At 41.4% G+C, this 21,937-nt stretch overlaps 2 protein-coding genes across 8 annotated transcripts in view; both read right to left on the bottom strand.

The window, feature by feature from the left end:
• Window positions 1-12,461, bottom strand: part of baiap2b (BAR/IMD domain containing adaptor protein 2b) — a 65,574-nt gene extending 53,113 nt beyond the window's left edge. For 3 of the 6 annotated variants that reach the window (XR_007809169.1, XM_018666618.2, XM_051066175.1), the window contains exon 1: window positions 12,128-12,460. Coding sequence is in view for 5 of the 6 variants with exons in the window: in XM_018666618.2 (XP_018522134.1) it covers window positions 12,128-12,202 (75 nt within the window). In the remaining variant the exon portion in view is untranslated. Of the gene's footprint in view, window positions 1-12,127 lie in introns of all 6 variants that reach the window. The other 3 variants (XM_051066177.1, XM_051066176.1, XM_018666625.2) reach the window with 2 other exon arrangements.
• Window positions 12,462-15,990: 3,529 nt separating this feature from the next.
• On the bottom strand, window positions 15,991-21,743 carry chmp6b (charged multivesicular body protein 6b). Of its 2 annotated transcripts, XR_001960041.2 has the most exons (9): window positions 21,522-21,743; window positions 20,759-20,868; window positions 20,085-20,172; window positions 19,908-19,994; window positions 19,715-19,780; window positions 19,301-19,381; window positions 19,061-19,133; window positions 17,625-17,777; window positions 15,991-17,539 (listed from the first exon to the last, which is right to left on the bottom strand). XR_001960041.2 is itself a non-coding variant. In XM_018666638.2 (8 exons), exons 1-8 carry the CDS (start codon window positions 21,582-21,584, stop codon window positions 17,728-17,730), a joined length of 618 nt encoding a protein of 205 aa, XP_018522154.1. In that variant the 5' UTR covers window positions 21,585-21,743; the 3' UTR covers window positions 15,991-17,727. The 2 variants fall into 2 exon arrangements, 1 of the variants encoding a protein (XP_018522154.1); XM_018666638.2 differs by having other exon boundaries at window positions 15,991-17,777.
• Between the last annotated feature and the right edge of the window lie 194 nt (window positions 21,744-21,937).

Consider the following 21,937-nt stretch of genomic DNA (forward strand, 5'->3'; position numbering starts at 1 on the left):
GTTGGTCATGGTTGGGGCAAATAAAATAATAAATATCTTAATAAATATCTTGGTAACAATCAGGAAAACATAGCAATATTCCAGCTTCAGCAGTTGGTATGGGGTCGCAGATTCCTGCATCATAATCACAAGCTTTGTACACCCAATCATCCACCCAAAATTTCTACCTTTTGAAAATGTCATGTCACTTCAGGCTTTACTTCTGACAGAGAACAATAATCATTTCCCACCACATAATGTTGCTCGTCAGAAGCATCTTTTTTCTGGTGAGGTTGTGTTCTAACCTTCTTGCAGCGACACACCTCTACAAATGAGAGAAATGAGAGATAATTGTGATTTTGCTAATTCTATTGTTTCTGGTTTTTCCATCTCAATTCAACTGGAATTGTTAACAGTGTTAATTTTTTTTTTTTTTTACTAAGTGATGCTACTGTAGCTGGAAGGAGAATTTGTGTGTAGTAAACACAACTAGCCGCAGCTACGCTGGGAGCCAGGGCACCTTCATTTACAAGTAATCTTGCTAAGATTTGATTGAGAGGTGTGATAAGCGCGTTCTTATCCTCCCTGCGTTTCAGTTTACCCTCAGAGAAACAACACATTAGTTTTACTTTCCACTCTGCAATGCATGGTCACCAAAGACAGACACATTTCCCAACAACACAGCTGAAATCCACCTGTATTTTACTTGCCACTGTGGCTATAACAGATGGCTGATGCGAGGAGAGGGAGATTGAATAGGTAGCAGCTAGCCCTCAGCACCAAGGTTAATAGATCCATCAGAGCAACATGGCAGCGCATGGACATGTTGTCCCATGACAGATGAGTGATGTGGAACTGAGCCAGAGGTTATACAAGCTATTAATAATGGAACAAGGGCAGGCATAAAAACGGTATAAACTGATGTGTCTCTGTAGTGTTTATGACAACTTAAGGTGTATTAGGATATACGTAAGAATAAAAATCAATTCCCACATTAGGAACATTCCCAGAATGTTGGAAGACAGCAGAGATGATGGTGATATCTGCAAATAACAAACAGATACATAACACCTGTCCATCAGGTAAACGCACAATATGCACTGCAGAAGAAAAAGTAGCAAAGCGGGCCTACTTGAGTGCACCTATTACCCAGTAGCTACTTCCCACACAGTTAAGTACACACACAGCTAAACACTAGAGAGAACAAAGGTAAAAAAACAAGCAGCATGAAGAACACCGTGACCTAGCTGGCTCTGTCATAATGGTGCAGAGAAGGTAGTCTGTGTGTACGTATAAGTGTGTGTGTGTGTGTGTGTCCGTTGGCGGCAGGAGACGAATGTGTGGGGTGAGTCAGAGCCTACATAAACAGCAGCAGGTTCGTATCATGTTGGGGCGTAAATTACTGTAAAGTCGAGCCAACCATGTGGCACCATTAGAACCTGCTGTGCTGCTCACTGCCAAACAGATTAACCAGCAAGAAGGGACCTGGCAATCCCAGTGAGAGAGGGAGGGACAGGGGCAGACCAGGTGGAGACAAGACAGACAGGAGACCAAAATGTAAAAATATCTAGGTGGAAGCAACTGGCCTCAGGCAACAGATTCCCATTACTATTATCAGTATTTATAGCATACAGTGGTCACTGAGAAAGTACTCTGCTGATCAGGTGGGTGGGACACCTCAAACTTTGTTTTCATTAATAGTGTAGGCACTGTACTAAAATCAGTGTGTAAGGTTTGTTAAATGGTTTGTACCAAGAACCACTGAGTTGGTGATTTGTGATTCAAAAGATTAACAAGTTTAACACTATGACCAATCGCAGATGAAGCAAAGAATGTCTGTTATCTCATAACAATGGCACATGTCAAGGTCCGGGATATATGAGATGGTAAGTGAACAGTTATGAATGGAGTTTGAGGAGAGATGGAGAAACAGACAGGTGACCTGAGCAACGCTGACAAGGGCCAGATCATAATGCCCCAGAGCATCTCCAAAACGGGAAAAAAAAACTTGCAGGGTGCCCCTCATTCAGCAGTGGTGAGTGCTCACCAACAGCGGTCTGAGAGGGTGTGGTGGAACAACATGTTCGATCCGCAATGGTTCCACCTCACAACTTAAAAAGGACTGGACTCAGAACTGTTTTTGTAGCATGTAAAAACAGTAATGACCCTTTTTCTGTTCACACTGAACTGAGCTCTTCCTCTCTGCCTTTGCATCTCTGTCACATGACCAAAAAGTAAGGTCACTTCCACCTCTCAACACAGAGGATTTGATGCATAAATTGCAAAAAAAAACAGTTGCTCGAGAATGACTGCAATCAACACAGAGTCAACAGTTCGGTGTTGGTAAGTAAAGTTCACCCTTTGCTCTCCTGCTGTTTGGAAGTGTGAACTCTGGTTGGGATATGAAGGTTAACCAGATTATATACACACACACACACACACACGAGAAAGGTCATTTACTCTAGGTGGTCGCCCTGGAAACAGTGAGGGCTTGTGCAGTGCTGGGATGTGTTTGGCTACCACTCACAAGTGAAGGTGACCCCTTATCATCAAGTTGAGTGTGAGTGTGTAAGCATATGACATCCCCTCTGTATAAACTGCCGCCATGCTCCCATATCTCGCTGTGTACAAGTGTCAGCAGGTGTAAAAACACACATGCTGACATACAGTACAGAGGCAATTTGCCATCAACACATGATGTTTTCAATCAAACTAAATAATGCCCTGAACAAACACACATCCTCTGTTTATAATACGGTTGTTAACACTCTTTGGTACTTGTAATTTTGGGCCATTGAATAATTAACAGTGTAATCGTCTAAATATTAGCTTATTACTGAATATGCTTAGAAACGTGAGTGTGTCATTTCTAATGTGCGTCTTATTCAGTGGTAATTCAGCAAAGCCACATTCCACACGTCCTACTGTTTTGTTCTAATGTGAGGTTATCAGCAGAAGCTTGTGATAAAAGGTTGTGATAAAAAGAGGTGTTTGTTTTCCCACAAACCCTGACAAAAACATTCCAAACAGTACATATGGATTAGAATGGACATTGCTGATGGCTTGACATCCTGTGCATTAGTCTTTACTTCATGAATTTATGCATATATAATCTAAGCAGAAGTATGACATGCTGTATTTAAAGCTAAACACAAATGAAACCAGGCAAAGTGAAACCACATTCTCCCAATGTTAAGAATGAATGTGAAAGTGCATTTTAAAAAAGTGTCTCTCTCCCTCTCACGTTAAGCTGAGGTCACGTGTTTTAGAGTCAAATTAAGCTGTGGGTTTCACCTCATTTGCTCATTCACAGCTTATTACTGAAAGCAGCTTGTTGTTGCAGATGCCTCCAGGCAGCGTAGAAACACTGTGTAGATACCTACAAGCATCTCCTCCAGGGGTGAAATCATCAAACATTTGAAACAAGGGAGAATATAGTCCACTTGTGCATTCATACAAAGTATTTTTGTATTTTATACTGAAATTTATTTTTAAAAACTTGGCCTATTTGACTGAAAAATGACTATTTATTGCAACAAGGAGGTAATGTTTGTGGTCTTGTCTGTATATTAAGTGAACAGCAAAGTAAGGGAGTAAAAAGTAAGTCATTGATTAGTTTTTGGTGCAGTTCCATGGATCTATTTTTCAAGATAACCAACAAACAAAATTGAAAATGTTGTATCTTTCTGAACTACTGACTTATGGATTAAAGAACCTGTGTATGTCATGTTATATGTATTTGATTGAATGCTTATTTTTAAACTGTGTATATTGAAATGTTTTTAATGTAAACTGAACTGAGGTGTATTTAGGTTTTGATTCTCTATTTCACATCAATATCTGTCTAACAGACGAGAGAGTCTGTCTTAATGCATCCCTGCATGTGTGCTACATCTGATCCTGCTCCTGAGTGAACTATGCTGCTGTGCAGAGGACTTCTGATTTCCTAACAAATCACTGCATATTTCTAATACTGATTTATATAAATATTGCTTTTTAGGTCCAGAGCAAGATCTTACTACCATGCCTTTAAATTTTTTTCAGTCCGAACCATAACACATTGCATATACAACCAAACATATAGAGGGTATGTGCAGATGCACTGTGCATAAGAAGCAGTGGAGAACATTATTGCTAATGTGAAAAAAGCCATTAGAGAGCCCCACTGCAGTACATATATTGTATGTGGGAGTGATAAGCTGATGTATATATATATATCAGATCCATTAGTGTTTTGGTGCTGTCCCTCATTATTCTGTTTCCCTGGAATGGACATTATTTGCCTCTGCTGCAGTCAGTGTGACAATCACCGTGCTAAAGCTGCACTGCCTCAACACCCTTAGGAGATGGAAATTCAGTGCTCTGTATGTGTGAGAGTCTTTGTGTGTATGTGTATATGACTGTGTGTTAACTCAGCCAATTTCCCTTTCAGATGAGCTCTTATCTGCGTGCAGGCGAGCAGAGGCAGAGTCAGCGCCCCCTATTCCACAGATGCAGCTTTAGAGGGAGACGGGAGGGGGCTACTTCCGGCACCATATATGGAAGTGCTGGAATTCCCCCCCACACCCGTGACAGGGCAACCCATCTTTATTCACCTCACGTTCAGCTCATGCCACAGGAAAGCTGATGGGGTGGTGGGCGAGGTGAGAGCGAGGAGGTGACGGGAGGGAGGAAGGACTCTCCGCAGTCGCCATGTGAGCGAAAGTGATCGTCATCACCTCAGAGTGACGCATCTGAATCAGTCTACACAACCCGTTTTTCATTTTACACGCATACATGTGAAACGAACATATGTTCACATGGACACATATGTTTATATGTGCAAGGTTGTTCATTCAAACTATCACTGGCACGGTCAGGCTTTCATATAAATAAAAATGACAGGGCGGGAATCATTTTGGCAACATTTCCTGTGCAAAGACACATTATACGAATAAGAATCATGCACGTGATGCCGCGATGTGCTGCCCAACATGCAGGAGAGTGAGTGTGTGTGTCCATCATGAAATCTGAAAGGATGCAGCCTAGTACAGCAGTGAGATAACGGTGTGTTTCAACTTGAAATCCCCTGAGCACACCTTGTCATCCCTTCTTGTCCCCTTCTGACCTCTGATTTCTAGATTAAATGTCACTCTGGAGATACATCTCAAATTAAATACACACAGACACACACACATACACACACCCTGAAACAAATGCTCACATACTGCAGCAGAAAATTCCTGCTTTTTCTTGCCTCTCAGGCCTTTTCCCCTCTTAATTTTAGTCTAATTAGAGTCAGAAAAGAACAGTAGATCCACACTCGTCTCATCATTCCACTTCCATTTATTCTGTTCCATCCTCTCCGTCTTCTCTGTCTCCATCCCAGTAACTTTCCTTTCATCCTCTGCCAACCTCCTGCTCCCTGCCAGCCTCTACCTCTCCTCCCCGACCTCCCTCCAGCTCAAGTTAGATAACTTACCGATGTGCTAAAGGCTGCTGACGTACTGCACACACGCAGCAGATACCAACAGTTATGTTGTATGATAGCTGTGAAAGCTGTGTCATAACAGAGCAGTTGGTACAATCTAAATAATAAAGAATATCTCCATATACTCTTCACCTGCACTGAGCTGCTGCCTTCTGGATGAATGAAGACAAATATCCAACTCGTATGTAAAGAGTGATGTAAAGATAAGCTATTCAGAGGATGCTAACTCAGAAAGTCTTAAACTTTGAATCTGTATAGCTAAAACAATCTTTCAACCGTTACACGAAAGGAAAAATGTCTGGGTACATTTTGTTTTTTGTTGGTGTACTTTTCTTGTTCCCACAGATAACTGGCCAAAAATGCACAAAATAGTAATGCACATTTCCTCCGAGCCATCTAAAACACTGCAATGACAGAGAAAGATCTTCTCCGTAAACTCACAACTCTGAGCCTCTGTTGGACAGACAGGTCCACCACATCACAGAGATGAAAAAAAAAAACTGCCTTCTGACTGTCAGCAGTGCAGCCATAACACGTCACATGTTAAACCAGCTAACTGCCTAGTTAGTTAAATCTATTACAGTTTACAACAATTTATGTGTAATTAAAAACAAATTGATTAGAGCTCATTGAAAATGCAGTCTCCAAAGCACCACCTCAATACAACAAACTTGATTACACCTGTGATTTCCAGGAAATGAGAGACACTAGACTCAACTGCACCTGTGAGCTAAAAGAGACTAAAATCTGAGAGGAGCTGCAGAGTTGATGATTATTTTCAATGGGATCAATGATACAAGTCAGGTAATTAAACACTATCAGAAATAATGCTTAATGCAGGATTAACTGCAACGCTGTACTCCTTGTACCTGCCTGCACTGTTTGCCTCTTACGTAACACAACCATACCCCACAACACTGACAGACGGCGTCACAGTGACGTTGCAAATGCTGCTGCTGCTGCTGCTGCTGCTGCTCAAAGATCAGTAACAAGGCATAAAGCTAGAACAAAGCCTGAAGCTTGAGGAGGCAGAGTATTCTGCAGGGGACAGAAGCACAAAGCCAGTGATGTAGCTCAGAACAGAGACAATAGAGGTGAAAGCAGTGTGACTAATCAGAGAAGAAAAATCACTGGTTTGAAACAATCACACTGCAGAAATCCTGCCTTAGCGGAGCATTTGAATTCAATATGTTTCTTTCCACATGAGCACAGAGCCTGGAGGCTTGGTTTCACCATTAAATGACCTCAAACACGAACAAAGGTGCCGGAGCAGCTCGATGTGCCTGATCAGTACCGAGGCTGCAGATGACATCAGAGCATCTTTTCTTAGTGTGAAAGAGGGAGGGGAAACATACAGGGGGAGAGCTCTGCCAAGAGCCGCTCCTATCCCCTGCCCATCAACTGCTGCACTTCCTCTTCCACAACAGATGCCCTGCCTCTCACCTGCAGAGCTCTGCCTGCAACAGCAGCTGTCTGCTTATGAGCCCAGGAGCACACAACCAACAGGTGATAGCTCTAATAAGGCAGCATACTAGATCACAGTCCAATGACATTTTATGAAGTACTGGCTGTGGTCATTGTATATAGTATACAAAACTATATAATCCCTGTGCTGGTGTACGTTTGAGAAGAAAACCACAACTACTGACTGAAATTCTCAGTTTTTTTGTTCATTGGTCTAAGAAATGAAAAGGCTCTAGAGGGGGAAAAAAATGTGAACAGATTGTACTTGTGCGACTGTGGGGATAAAGTGTTCAGTAGCATTACTCACAGCCCCCCCCCCCCACACACACACACACACACACACACACACACACACACACACACATTGGACAAAAATCCCTCCTTGGAGAACAAATAGTTTTGGCTTCATATGAGCACTATCATAGCCTCGTGTTTTCTGGAGGTTGGACTTGAAAGTATGACAATATTTACGGAAGGATTTATGGCTCCAATCACTTGAGGACGCTCCCTGGTGACAGTCGGGCAATGCAAAAACTAACACAGCATTCCTATCACGTTAAGAAGAGACTGATACTGTTCACCTTTTATAATGCGGCAGAGACACTTAAAATGACAGCTTCTGTCAATAACAACTTACACAATAGTAAGGGAGGGTGATGCTTTCTAACATGAACTGAATGTCCTAGAGAAACATGAAATCACTACCACCCAGAGAAGAAGCTGAGCCTGAAGGAGAAGCTCTCAAGTTATATATACACACAACGATTAGTAACATTATGACCACTGGTGGATGAAGTGAATAACATCAATCATCTCGTTATAACACAATGTTCTGCTGAGGAACCTTTGGTCCTGACATTCATTTGGACATTTACTTTGTTATGTACCACCCACCTAAATATTGTCACAAACCAAACACACACCCCTCCAATGGCAACAACACTCCCCAATGTCAGGGGCCTCCCCCAGCAGGATAATGTTCCCACCACACCATAAAAACTGCTCAGAAATGTCTTGAGGAACGCGGCAAAGAGCCAAAGCTGTTGACCTGGCCTCCAGACTCCCCAGATTCCAATCTGATTGTGGTGTGGTGGGAACATTATCCTGCTGGGGGAGGCCCCTGACATTGGGGAGTGTTGTTGGTTTGTGACAATATTTAGGTGGGTGGTACGTGACAAAGTAACATCCAAATGAATGTCAGGACCAAAGGTTCCTCGGCAGAACATTGTGTTATAAGGAGACGATTGATGTTATTCACCTCACCCACCAGTGGTCATAATGTTATGGCTGATCCGTGTACCTTCTATCCCTTTCTCCTCAAAATTATGTCCATTTCTTTTTCTTCAGCAAATGTAAAACATCACACCTCACATTTGAGAAGCTAAAACCAGCAAACTATGATGAATGATTAACAATCAATCAGTTATCAAAACTGTTGTTGAAACTAATCAATAATGGGTCCATTCTGCAAATCAATGAACAGGACTATTTTATAGCATTGGTGGATTTGCAGGGATTTTGTAATGATTTTGTAGTGTTTTGTATTACATTGTTATCACAACATAAATTGACATACACATAAATCGATGATTTTATCAATGTCAACCACACCTACAGCCCATCTGGCCTCAAAGCATGTGATGGAGGACGTGATGGATAGAAAGACTGGGACATAGATAAGTGGCACAAAATAGCTGAATGTGTGTGTGCAGATGCACAAACACATACACAGTACAAAGAAAGCTCTAAAATTAATCAATTGACCATGGAATTCCTCTATAATCCACTCCCACCATCAAACAATCTAAAACCAACCTCGCCCCAACACTTGAGATTCATTCAACAAACTGAGCTTACAGCACTGTTGGGATTACAATGCTTGGCTGAATACACCCTTGAACAAACATACAGATGGTGTTTGTTCAGCAACCACAACAACCTGAGGAAACATGGTTTACCCACATTGTCAGTGGGTAACAAACTCATCTCCATTCAGCATCTGAAACCCCGATGAACTGAATCTGGAGGGACGTTTTGGTCCACACCGACTGGTGAATTCCCTTCGTAATTTGCATGTTCTGGTGTGAGATTGCGCATTATTACAGAGCCAGATACAGTGCCAGCCACTCTACAGTACACTATGGGTGCTGACAAACAGGCAAAACACACACGCACACGCACGCACAGTCGTGAGACACTGCCCACACACACACACACACACATGCATCCGCCAGTGTGAGTCATCCAAAAATTACAAAAATCTTGTTTCAGCAGCAGGGCAGAGAGGTTAAGGCTTTAGTCCTCTACTGTTGAGTATGAGTTATTTTATTCTGGCAGCTAATAGTCTAACAAACAAAGAAAACAAACAACATGCGGAGCTGCTTTAAAACCAAATCACTGTTTATCCAGGAAATGGTCCTCATGCTCTGTCTACACAGTTCAAGCAGAAACACATGGATATGATTCCATCACAGTCTCCAAGCAAGTATCTGTTCATGCCTGTACTTGTAGCTTGCTGTGGAGAATAATTAAAAATGTAAAATCACTGCTAACGAACCTTCATGTTCTAGCTTTAGGCTACCATTTTCAAGTATTCCCATGAAGAAGTCCAGATTATTTTTCTCCAGTCAGTACATATGAATCCACCATCACACAGACACCACAATTAATGTTTTAACTCACAACTGTATATTTCAGTGTACCAGCTACAGGATTTATGCTTAACAAGCTTTTGGTTTCATCCAGTTTTCACCAGATTTGGTACAAAAGTACTTGATGAGGCCAAAAAAAATGTACTTTTTTTTTTTAAATTGACCATAAGCTAAAACCTTTCAATAACTGGTCACCAACTGACAAAAAATTAAAAAAAAAAAAAAAAAAAAAAAAAAATTAAAAAAAAAAACCCTGACACTGCAGGATTTAGCTATATAGGTATCCAAAACTTACGTCAAATCTCAGCCAATGATCATGACAATTTGTGTATTTTGATGCAGATTTGGATCTATGCTTAATGCAGATTTAAAAGTCAAAAATGGACAGAGCAGCCTTAGCAGGGGTTTGTGCTCTCTGAGTAATTTCTGCCTGACACTTTATTGTGGTATTATTGAGGCTGCAACTAATGTTTTTCTTTTTAGTGATTAAACAGTCATTTATTTTTTCCAAGTAATCCCTTGGTCTGGGAAATGTCAGAAAATAGTGAAAAACGTCCATCACAAGTTGCCAGAGAAGCTGGAACCAGACTATTTTTGTCATTTCTTGATAATTCACTTACAATCATTCAATTATGATAACTATTATCTGTCAATCAACTTACTGAGTTATCACTACTTTCCATAGAAAACCCTCCTCCATATGCATCACAGAACAGCATTCGTTCACATTAGACCATCTTTCTCTCCTCCCTCATCATCTTCCTCCACCTCCTCCACTCTGTGGTTCTCTATACTGCCCCAGCTATTAACAGTCCTAAGAAACCTCCTGCAGGTTACATCAGGTACCTACTCCTTGTGCACCACTGATCCCTCATTAAGGCGAGAGGGAGTGTGTGTGTGTGTGTGTGTGTGTGTGTGTGTCTTTTCATGTAGCTTAAGGCTGGCAGCTGGCCACAATCTGCACTGACTCCTATCATTTTCTTGAAACTCTCATGTCATGTTACACCATCTTGCCTCAGTCACAAACGGAAACCATGAACTCTCCTTGACCTGACCTCAAATACATCTTTGGCATGGGTAAGCAACACACGTTCTTCTCCTCCTGCGTCGACCAACACCTCTCCAGCACAAAGAAGCCTTTAGGCGCTCTGGCTCTCTCCAAGCATTTTTGCGGAGGCGTGTGGAGCAGTGACAGGTTTCCTCACTATAAAAAGGAAAACCCTTGTCGCCCTGCCGTTGTTGAAATCTACCTCGCCTGGCGCGCTGCCCTGAGTGCAAGTGGAACTGAGGAGTAACACCTCTCCACCACCACAGCCGCTGCTGCTGCCGCCCCCCACCGGGCCTCTGCTGAAGAGGAGCTTTGTTGTGGGAATAACAATGGAGGGCCTGAGCGTTTGTCACCTTTTGCCTCTCATGTTTCAATGAGCGCAGGGTGGTCCATTCAGTCAGTGCAGAGATTTCCCAAGAATATCTCTGACGTTAAGCAACTGCTGTATGTGTTTTCTTCTCTCTTTCTTAGAGAGGGCGTCCTGAATCATCTAACTGTGACTGTGCTCTTGAACTTGCCCTAGCATCTCAGATTGGTGCTCCAATTTCACTGCCAATTTGGGGCCAAGGGACCTTGAGGTTTCTTGCCGCTGCACCGTGCGGACTGAAAGGTCACAGTTCATTTTCACAAATGCAGTCATGTAGTCAACAGGTTCCTCCTTTCAATTCATCTACAGCACAGACAGCAAAAGAAATCTACATAAAGAAACTGCCAACAACAAAGAAGATTGTTGGGTCCAGGGAAAACTAATTTTGGGATGTTCAATCTGCATACATTAATTATCTGCTTTCACTCATGCAGGTAATGTCTGGCACACAGCAGGATTTCCCTCTGGTGGTGACAGCCTCCTCTCTGCAATGTGTCGAGCAACTTAAACTGAAGTGCCCTGAGGCCAGCTGTCAGGTTGGAGGTTTGGTCGCAGGTTTGTGTTTCTGATACAGACTAATAAGCGGGGACAGAGGCTGCACTCCCACTGCGAGCTGTCCATACACTCAGCCGGTTAATCGATCACAGGTCAGTTAACTGATAAACGCACTCTGCCTCCTCATTTTATCGCTGTAACTAAGTTACATACAGTTAGTCAAACTGAGGAAAGTCATCACTTACGGCTCTGACATTTAGCTATTTGTTAACATTTTTTGACATTTTTCGGCGAAATAATACATCGATTCACCTTTGCTGAAAATAATCAGCTTTACAATCAGTCTTCATGAGCTACAGCCACTACCAAGCAGCCGAAGTTATCACGAATGAACGCTTTCCCTGTTTCCCTTGGTGACTGGAGATCACTTCTTTATCATCTAATCGTGTCATAGCGTAAAGAAACAGGCAGGGGTGTTAGCAAAGTGGCGAGCCACAGGCTGGGACACCAGTCAGGTCAACTGAGTCAAAGTTAGCCGCGGTGTGTCCTTTTATCATCGCCCTCCGGTGCAGCAGGTGTCCGTCCGCGGCAGGAGAGCGCGCGCGGTCAGCAAGCAGGGAATCAAACTACCAACCAAACAAACCCCGTCTTACCTTGTACACATTCTCCGTTATACGGTGCACCTCGTCGGTCCGGGACATCCTTGTTGGAGCGTCAGTCAGAACCATAGACTAAAATTTCCCTTGGGGGGGGGGAGGTTGAGGTTGAGATGATTTTCTTAACTGTGACTGGAGGAGAGAAACAGCGGTTGTTCGCGGAGGAGAAAGAGGAGGGGGGAGAACTGCGGCTCCTGTCTGTCGCTGACTGAGAAGAGACGAGCTCGTCTGGCCGTGGGATCCCGGTTTATATAGGAAAGTCCTCCGCTGCGCCCACACCGGCTCCCCACGCAGCCAGTCAGTCAGTCGCTGCCTCCTGGTTGGAGCGCAGAGGCGGACTCACTCGAAGATGGGCGGTGCTGCCTTCAAGGACGGCGGGAAATGAAGGAATTACGACCTGATCTGCAGTTTAACATCCTGATTTCAGAATAGGACAAGTTGTTCTAATGGTCTGTACAGTGAAAAAGACCCGAATAAGCAACGGTAATCTTAATGAGTAACTAAACTGACCATTTAAGGTAAAGAAATCCAGTAATGTGTTTAGTGTTTTTTTTCACTAGAGCTTAATCCCTAAAGAAAGACAGCTCTGAAACAGAGTTCTTCATTTTGGCCAAGGGAGTTAATTATTTGCTGATGACACGACCAAATTAACCTTAAAGGAACTCAGATGAGGATCCAACTTAAGTTCCCAGTCGTGTTGGTTGATGGTCTGCTTTAATGGTGCATATTTCCACAAACCAGTTGTCAGAAAGAATGGAGCCTGCGGAGGGCCTTGGGTTTATGGAGCCGCATGCAGGTGCCTGCTTGTCCGGGTTGATGAGTTCCTCCCTCTAGTGAGTTCTAATTAGTGGGTGCTGTGTATGATTACAATGACAAACCTGCAAACTGTTCTGTTTGGAACTCCACGGCACATGACTGCACACCTGAAAGCTTGATTTGTTCTGCTGCCTTTAGGTGAAAATCAGAAATGTCATAACTGAACAGAATTTTAAAGGCGATCTCTCTTTTCACCTGCGCACCTGTGTCACTCACTGCTTATTTATGATATTTTGTTACAGCATTCATCAGGTACCAGCTAGGCCCTGGATGCCATAAATAAATAAATATACAGTAAGTGAGACAGTGAGCAGGATTTTGGTTTTCATTTTTAATCAGGTTGTGCTGCTCTCAGATGCACCTGTCACATTCACGCCTTCTGAGGAGAGATTATTCTTTTGGCATTACCCTACGGTGGAAATTTTCACTGGCTACGAGTCAGATGGATGGGATTAATTATCATTGATCACGGATTTTCTTTTCATTTCCCCCTATTTCATTAAAATATAAAACCACTGTTCTTCCTGTTTCTCGACGAGTCACCATCACTGTATTATTATTTTCAATAGACCATAACTAAACCTAATCAAAAGCATTGGAAAATAGGGAAACTGGGATCTTGGCGCTTTACAGTGACTCCCTGAATGCAGCATAGCATTTAAACAAACCACGCCTCCTCCGCTGTGTCACACGCTGCCCACGCCGCCGCCTCTGCTACAACCATTCAGAAGACCTGACTATACAGGATCTGGAACAGTCTCTACCCATTTATTCAGTATGATCATATCCACCTGAACCTCAGATCACTGTGACATTTTTATCATATTCCTATGATATTCCTATAGTACTGTGTCTGTGATCAGTTGGCGTTAGGCTTTATATTTAGTTATATTTCCTACTGCTATAAAACCTGCGGCTGAGATATTATCCATCCATAGGGGTGTTATTTTTGACAGTGCAACATGTAATAAACCCAGAGATAAAGGTTTATCTGTTGTTGATTTATTTGTTCTATTTTTGTGTGGCTCCACTGATTTGGGCTCAGTGGGCTCTGGTTGGTATGAGTGGGATGGAGCCACATTTCCTTGGATTTCAAAGCCTTGTATGGTGGTGGGTTGGGGAATCCCACACATCTTAGCAAATCACGATCTGAAGGCTTTTGAATGGGGATTTATGAAAAGGAGACAAAGCAGAAGATAACAGGAGACCAGTGTGAAAGAGCACAGTCACGCCTTTCATATTCAGCAACATTTTTTAAGTAGAGATAAAACAGATGAGCTATTTCAGGGGTTGCCATGATAATAAAGTGGAACCTCGGCTCACTACTAGAACAGACTGATGTTGTTTTGATTGTCACATCTGATTAAAGTAGATTCCAAAGAGACCAAACCGCCGACAGTTAGTGAAAATCAATCAGGCATGTTTGGTCAAACAGCAATGTTCCTGCTGTCAGCGAGCCCATCAATTTACTTCTCTGTGAGTGTTCAATCCCCACAATTAGTTTCCATAATTGAAAGTAGACTTCCATTATGTTTGCTGACTGCCACTCCATCTTGAAGTATAATTGTACGAAAATGAATTCAGATAACAATTGTTAATCGTGGTTCGCTCAAATAATAATCAGAGGTGTAGACAGACTGGGCCTAAAGTACATACTCTGATGGCTTCAGACTTGACATGACACTAGAAAGTCTCAGGTTTTGACCTGGTATAGTCCAGCAACAGTTGCACACCTTGAATGTAATTATTAGGTTTGTCTAATAAAAGGATTCGGTCTGTTATATAGGAAATACAATTAACATAGTCATCTTTAAGGTCAGCATTAAGAGGCCTGAGAGACTTTCAACAGACTGGCCTTTTACTTATGAAGACTTGTAGCATTCCTCAAACTGATACCAAAGAACTTGAGAAGAAGACTTGAGACTTGAACTTCTCTCAAATAAATTAAGACTTACCTCAAAATGAAAACTGTTCTAGTCATTATGATAAACCAAATTAACTGGCTTCTGGCTGTAGCATCATATTTTATTGCACAAACATTAGAATGGTGTCAACAAAATGTCAGACTATTCCTTTAAGTTACTTGAATGGGGCCTTGGCGTGCAACAGGGGTCCGAAGCTGTACTCTAAAGACGTAAAAAAAAAAAAAAAAAAAAGTTCTGCCTGTGTGTATATTCAGTACCCAGTGGAGGTGTAGTGAAGTAGGCAAGACTGAGGTGGGCAGGACACACACACACCTACGTACCTTAAGCGTCCATTCAGCAGCATTTGATCTCACCCTTCATGTCCATCCTACTCACCATCGGCCTCTCAGGCTTTTTCTCTCCGTTTCAGATCCACGTCTGTGATTCATCAGCGCGGCGCTCTGACATGCAAGTTCCACTCTGTGCGTCGCCCACTCCCACACAGCACCGATAGGCTTGTAGTGCACAGTCAGCTGTAGAACGGAGCCAGTCCATTCAAAAAGAGTACATCCCTGTGAAGTGGATCTGAGTAACTCGACAAAAGAGAAATTCAGGCTATTTCAGGCTCACAAAAGGCCTAAATGATAGAACGTCAATATTCAGGCTTTGTTTGATGAAAATACTTCAAAGCTATATTCAGAAATATACAATGTCCTTTTATTTGTGAAGGGCTGGCTGATGTTTTTGTCCTGTAGAAACAGCTCTTAATTCTTAGATCAAGTTTATAATCGAAGTGACGAGTGCAAAGCAAGGTCATGTGAGACAGAAATGCTAGAAAAACAAGTAAAAAGAAAAGCAGAGAAAGTGTTTCATTTGGTATCTTTTCTAAATTTAACCTTCTGACATCATCATATGTAAATAAAATCCAGCTTTCACCCATGATTTTGTAAAAAGTGTGGGGTGACAGGCCCTGACTAAAATTTTGTACACAGGTGATGTCCATATAGTATTAGTACCCACTCAAACTGCTCTCTGCAACACTCCAGAGACAATTTGTCGCTTGCTGCCACCTTGTGTTCAAACCTGGAAGAATACCATTTTGAATTGCGACCTGCAGTGACACAACACAGGTTATGACAATTAAAAAAAAACACATAATTTTATTGTAAAAAGAATGTGCAGAGAGAGGTACAATTTCCAAACCAATTTTAAGATGATGACTTTGATGCAGCACTGATGAAATGACGACAGCATTAGTCATCTGTGTTTTCTGTCAGCGAGATTAACTGATTTACAGATTAGTTAGATGGATCTTCAAAGATACACAAGCTTAAGCCTTGTGAATGTAGGCCATCATTCTTGCTGTAGTTTAACACAGATCTACACAAGCAAATCTGAGCGTGATATGCACATTAAAATAATTACAGGCTCCTGCGCTGATAATACTCGGTGGGTAAAGATCCAGGTTGCGTCAAGTTATTACCTTGAAGAGATTAACGACTGTTGTCTGGGCTTCAGAGGTAAACCCACACACGATATGATTAGCCCTTTCTCCACTGACACTGAACTAATCCACAAGGGGAGCACAAAATTAGATTAGTTAAGCTGCTTGAAAAGGGGTCAGACTGGGAGAATATTCTATGAAACAGATGCTTATGCAAATGTTTCAGTACTTGAGAAACAATTCCAAGGTGGGTCAAATAACTCGTGTGAAGGCAAAGCTCGCCAGCTGGGCGGCTGAGACAGACAAGACCAATGGCAAACTTTACAGAGCACAGGTTATGTCTGCATCCTTGCCTGCCTTAAAGCGTCAGTTCACCCAAATAACAAGAAAACATATTATTACTCTATCCTTGGGTTTATTTTTCCCAGATTTTAAATCCACCTGAAAACACTTTCATCATCTTTTTGCAGCTAAAAATGATGTCAGTGGTTTTTAAAATTTATTGCAGATATATTTTTTTTTTTTTTTCATTATCAAAAAGGAACAAAAAGACTTTGGGAACTTTAACCATCTTTATAGACAAAGAACTCACATTATTCTGGTGAGTTAATGCATGAAACCAACAGACATATTAAATATAAATGTCTCACTTTTGGTTTCTGATTTTTTTTTTTCCTCATGGGAGAACACAGAGCAGATATGTATGCTAGAAAAAGCTATTTCATTTCAGTTGGATTTCAAACCATATTTCTTCAGTAGAAAGTGTCCCAGTGAAAAATGCTGACAGTGAGGTCTGTGGATTAGTTAGAGTAACAGGGACATTGTTTCTTGAAAGAGATGTTGCTGCTATGTTTTTAAAATGTCATTTTAAGGTTCCTTCATTCCTTCCACTCAGCTCCACTGTACTGAGGAGGAGGCAGGGAGATAAAACCAAAGTAAAACTAGATGTAAGTGAGCAAATATGTCTCTTTGTGATTTGAGTGAATTCTAAGGCTGTAAGCTGTTAACCCCACCCAGAAGATATAGCCAGAGACCATATGATGAATTACAATGCGTGACATATACATGCAGTTAAGTTAAGTCAGTGTATATAAAATGATTTAGTGGTGAACATAGAAAAAGAAAACAAAAAAAAACAAAGGTCAGGCACAGTTATCTAAATCTCACAGGTCTTCATGGTTCAAATCAGCATTTTTCTTGAAGGTTGCAGCGGTGGACCAGTCCTGACTGCCTTCATGTGTCAGCCTGCAGCAGACGAGGACAAACAGTGACTGGACGATATGGAGGAAGCTCAGTATCTGAAAGAGGCTGCTGTCACTTTATCACAGACCTCGAGGAGGAGAGAGGTCCGCAGCAAAACGTGTGGTCGTTGGTTCTCGTGGTGGGACTCGAGTGTTGTGGAGGAGGACCAGCAGCCGAGGTCAGTCATGTTCTTAAGCAGCGAGCAGCTCTCGCTCTGGTTTCTTTCTGGGGCGTTCCCTCTCTGCAACAAAAGCAGATTATAAAGCGGCTTATAAAAAGGTAGCAGGGTGGTGTTTCAATCCTTGAATTATAACACTTGGGAATTTGCTAAGAAACAGGAAATGCACAACTCTGTCTTACAGTACCCAAACTGCATGTTAACATGAAGCTGTAACTGCAAACTCAATCTTATCGATGCAGATACACAGTGATATTCATCCTGTCGAATCATGAATTCAGAGAATTAAGAATTCGTTGTGTTGCGTAGAAACAGAGAGCAGGCAAACAGCGCTGAGCTGCTGTGTTAAACAGTGATCAGAGCCGATGCTCTTGCAGCTGTTCATCTGATAAATTCCCAATTGTGAGGCTCCATCTTTCCTCACAAACCAAAACTGACCTGATAAACTAACATTACATATTTCCTCCACACAATTACTTTTTTAAAATTCCCCTCGTTAAAAGCGTGTCATTGTTTTCTGAGCTGCTTTCCTTTATCAAGCGTAGTTTTTAAACATGTTCTAGAAGCTGTCAGGTTAATGTTTCAGAAATCCACTTGATGTGTTTTCAAACAGCAGGTTTTGGTTAAATGAGACCAGACTTCAAAGATGAGGACTGATTTTCAGTGGGACCTCCAGGACTGTAAGCACTGTGTGGAATGAGTGAAGTGAATGGGGCTAACCCATACTCCTCTTAATAAAGACAGAACTGATTGATCTGTGAATCCCAGTAAGACCTGACAGGGTTTATGATTCTGCTCATTGATCCCTGAAAATGATTTTTTGATGGTAAAGTTTTAATCTATTTCGCATCAACATAATGCACAATAAAACTCACAAAATACTGTACATGTACATAAAGATACAGTACAATACTACATATTCATTATTAAGTCAAAAATAAAATTCTGGCAAAAATATTTCCCTGCAAAGGAGGAACGTGATCAAACATGATGAGGTGTTGCCTGCAGTGTGGTAGTTGAACATTCTTGTCTCACAACCAGCTAATCTAATTTTTTCTTTATATAATATTTTTCTTTTCAACCACAAATAACCATTTAAATGTCTATTTAAATCTGCTGCTAAATCTTGAGGTAATTGTGACATCCAGCATAATTTGGTTTGTTTTCCCTGAGGAGGAAAGTTAGATAAAACCAGGAGAAAGAACAAAAATGCTAAAAGGCAGCCAGTTGGAATATCCTATACAAATGACAATGGCAGCACGCACACAAGATCAGGACAACACAAACAAGATTGACTGGTGTTGTGTTGTGTCACAGCCAGTGTCAGAGAGTGTGAGAGAACAAACCTGGCTTGTCCTCTGTGGCCTCTGGAACTTCTGGCAGCTTGTCTGAAGGAACCTCAGGAAGCTCCACGTCTCCCTGTTTATAAAACAGATTTAGATTTAAGATCGAGCGCTGCTATGGATCCTCTGAGCCCCTGCTGTCATCACATACACACATACACCATTTCATAAGGTCTGAATTTCCAAGTCAAACCTAAAATACACAAGTGTCGACATACACACTGTGATACTGATGAGACTAACCTGAGTAATGGCCTCCAGCTCAGCCAGTACAGCATCTTCATCTTCTTGTGATAAAGAGCCAGCCAGCATGTCGTCTATTTGCTGTAGAAGGACAAAAAGCTTTCAGTTAATAACAAAAAGCGAGGACTTCAGCTCTTTTGACGTGTGCATGTTTTGTGGAATTGAATCCTAGACTTTTTTTTTTTATTTAAGAGAGAATCTGCAGCATGAAATTCATTTGTTAACACCTCTAAACAGTGACTTCAACTTCATTTATCAGGGACTGAACATTATCGTTAATTATCTAACAAACTCAGTATCATATATCATCAATATATTATTATCATCAGTTTCCCAATATCAGATTATCCTTAAAGTAAATTGAGGGTAAAGATATAAATTGCCCTGTAAACGTGACATTAATGAGGGATTTACCCTTTGGTACTCAATGGCATCTTGAGTTTCATCCATGATCCGTTCTACTTCTTCAATGGACATCACCTAATGTGAGAAGAACAGTCAACCAGAGCCCACTGATAACCAGTGATACAGGTAGAAGACACGATGCATCAGACATAAGATTACATCTTTGATTAAATGACACTTTGTATCATGTATCTATGTATACCTCGTGCATCTTTTTCAGACATTCATTTCCAACCTTCAACCCATCAATAACTTTCCTCTCAATCTGGGCAAACTCCAGGTCTTGAACCTGAAATAAGCAGGAAGGAGAGACACTTTCAGTTTCACTTCAGAGCGGCTGCTACACGCCATGTGTCAGTGCAGTCCTCAGATCACTCACCATACGCTCCAAGTTGCTTATCTGGTTCTCTGTCTTGTCTAGAAGTTGGTCTTGGTAGCGCTTCTTTTTCAGCAAGAGGAGTGCTTTCCTATTTGGATCCAATCAACATTAAAAATTAGAATCACTCTAAATAAGAGAACAATGAGCAGTTCATTCACAATGAAGCTGAGACTACGAATGATAGAATACAATAAATGATTTGCTTAAAACAAATACTACTGTCTACTGTATTAGACAGTTAACCTGTAAAACCCATTCATTAGAAAAAGGCGGTTAGTTCAAAGCTGTACATGGAGACAATCACCCATTCAATACCAAACAACAAAACTAGATTTCGGTTTTATGACGATGAGCTCATCAGAATCAAATAATTATTTCAGCATTTTGATTTGAATAATCCAGCCTGTTCATCTCTTGCTATTGTCATCTTAAAAGTAAAAAAAAACTTCAAAGATCATCTTTTGGATGTGATTTTGGCTCCTGGGTGTTTATTAAGTTTCTAATTGGAAGAAGGAATTCAATTTCCATAAACAATGTTGTCTTATGTGGGTGACAGCTGTGATGATACATCTGTAAAGGACACAACATGATTTCTTAGCTTTAAACAACACCTTTATTTATGAGTGAGCCTTCCCTCTGTTGTCCCACCTTCACCACACTGGAGCTATACTCACTCTTTTTTGCCATCTTTCAGCAGCTGTTTGGCTAAAAGTCTCTCCTTCTCCAGCTGCAGGTTGATCCTCTTCTGATACTGCCTCAGTTTATCTCTTTGCTGTTTCAGTTGCTGCAATGAGGAAACAGAGACATGAGTACAGACTGTACTCTATCTTTTTTATGTACAAATGCTTCTACTCAAATTTACTTTTCATTGAATTCATCAATACAGCAGCAGCTTCTTGTGTTGTGTTGTAAACCTAACAGGGTTTACATACTGCAGCAGTCTGTCTCATTACAGTGTACCAGCAGAACAGTCTGTGAAACTATAGCATTTACATTTTTTTTATATTTACTGTCATACACACTCATGTAACAGTAACAGTTAGTCCTAGGATACTTTATTTAGCCTCTTCGGATATCATCGGCACATTAAAAAAAAGCTGTGAACCGCTTCGGCTAAAGTAAAGTAGCTAACTTTTAAAATGATTGTACTGTTGGGTACTGCTCTGAATGACACATTTTGAAGGCAGGTTCATGTGGGATTGTCAATACACCAAAACCGGTAAGTTGTTACTTTCAACAGAGAACCATGCCGAATTGAAGATAAACTCCTGCGGAGTGCAAAACGGTTGTAGTTATGTTGTTTACGCTGGGTATGTACGATTACTGGTACGCACGGTTATTTAAATACCACATTTCTCAAAGTAGTTTGGCATGACTTGTTCATGTTACAGGGCAGAACGTTCAGGGTGGCTAATGCTAGCTAGCTGTGACACTTACCAAAATCGCTTTGTCTTGTTCTGTCACTCGGGTCTGTTTCTTTTTTCCAAAAAGATTTCCCATTCTGACACAGCATCCCACCTACAATCTGCAACCAGGAGGGAAACTTGAAGCTACGACGTGATTTTGAACTATTTTTCTAACTTGTAGAAGGAACACTAGTGTAGCTTCTCCTCCATTATTTGTGTAGTCATCTGTGCAAGTGTCCACACCCACATCAAGAAGGACGGAATCTGGGAAGGGTCAAAAACTGGTGGAGCAACAAACATAGCTCATTTAAAAAAGAGGCTACAGTAGATTTACTTTTATAAAGATATAAAAAATACTCATACTAGTCAACCTTACGTAACACGAACGTTTTCTTCGAGCTTGAAAGAAAAGACCCCAGTGAATTCAAATCAAATTCAGTTCAAACT

Source organism: Lates calcarifer, linkage group LG23 (genome assembly GCF_001640805.2).
Source record: "Lates calcarifer isolate ASB-BC8 linkage group LG23, TLL_Latcal_v3, whole genome shotgun sequence".
NCBI classification, from domain to species: Eukaryota; Metazoa; Chordata; class Actinopteri; family Centropomidae; genus Lates; species Lates calcarifer.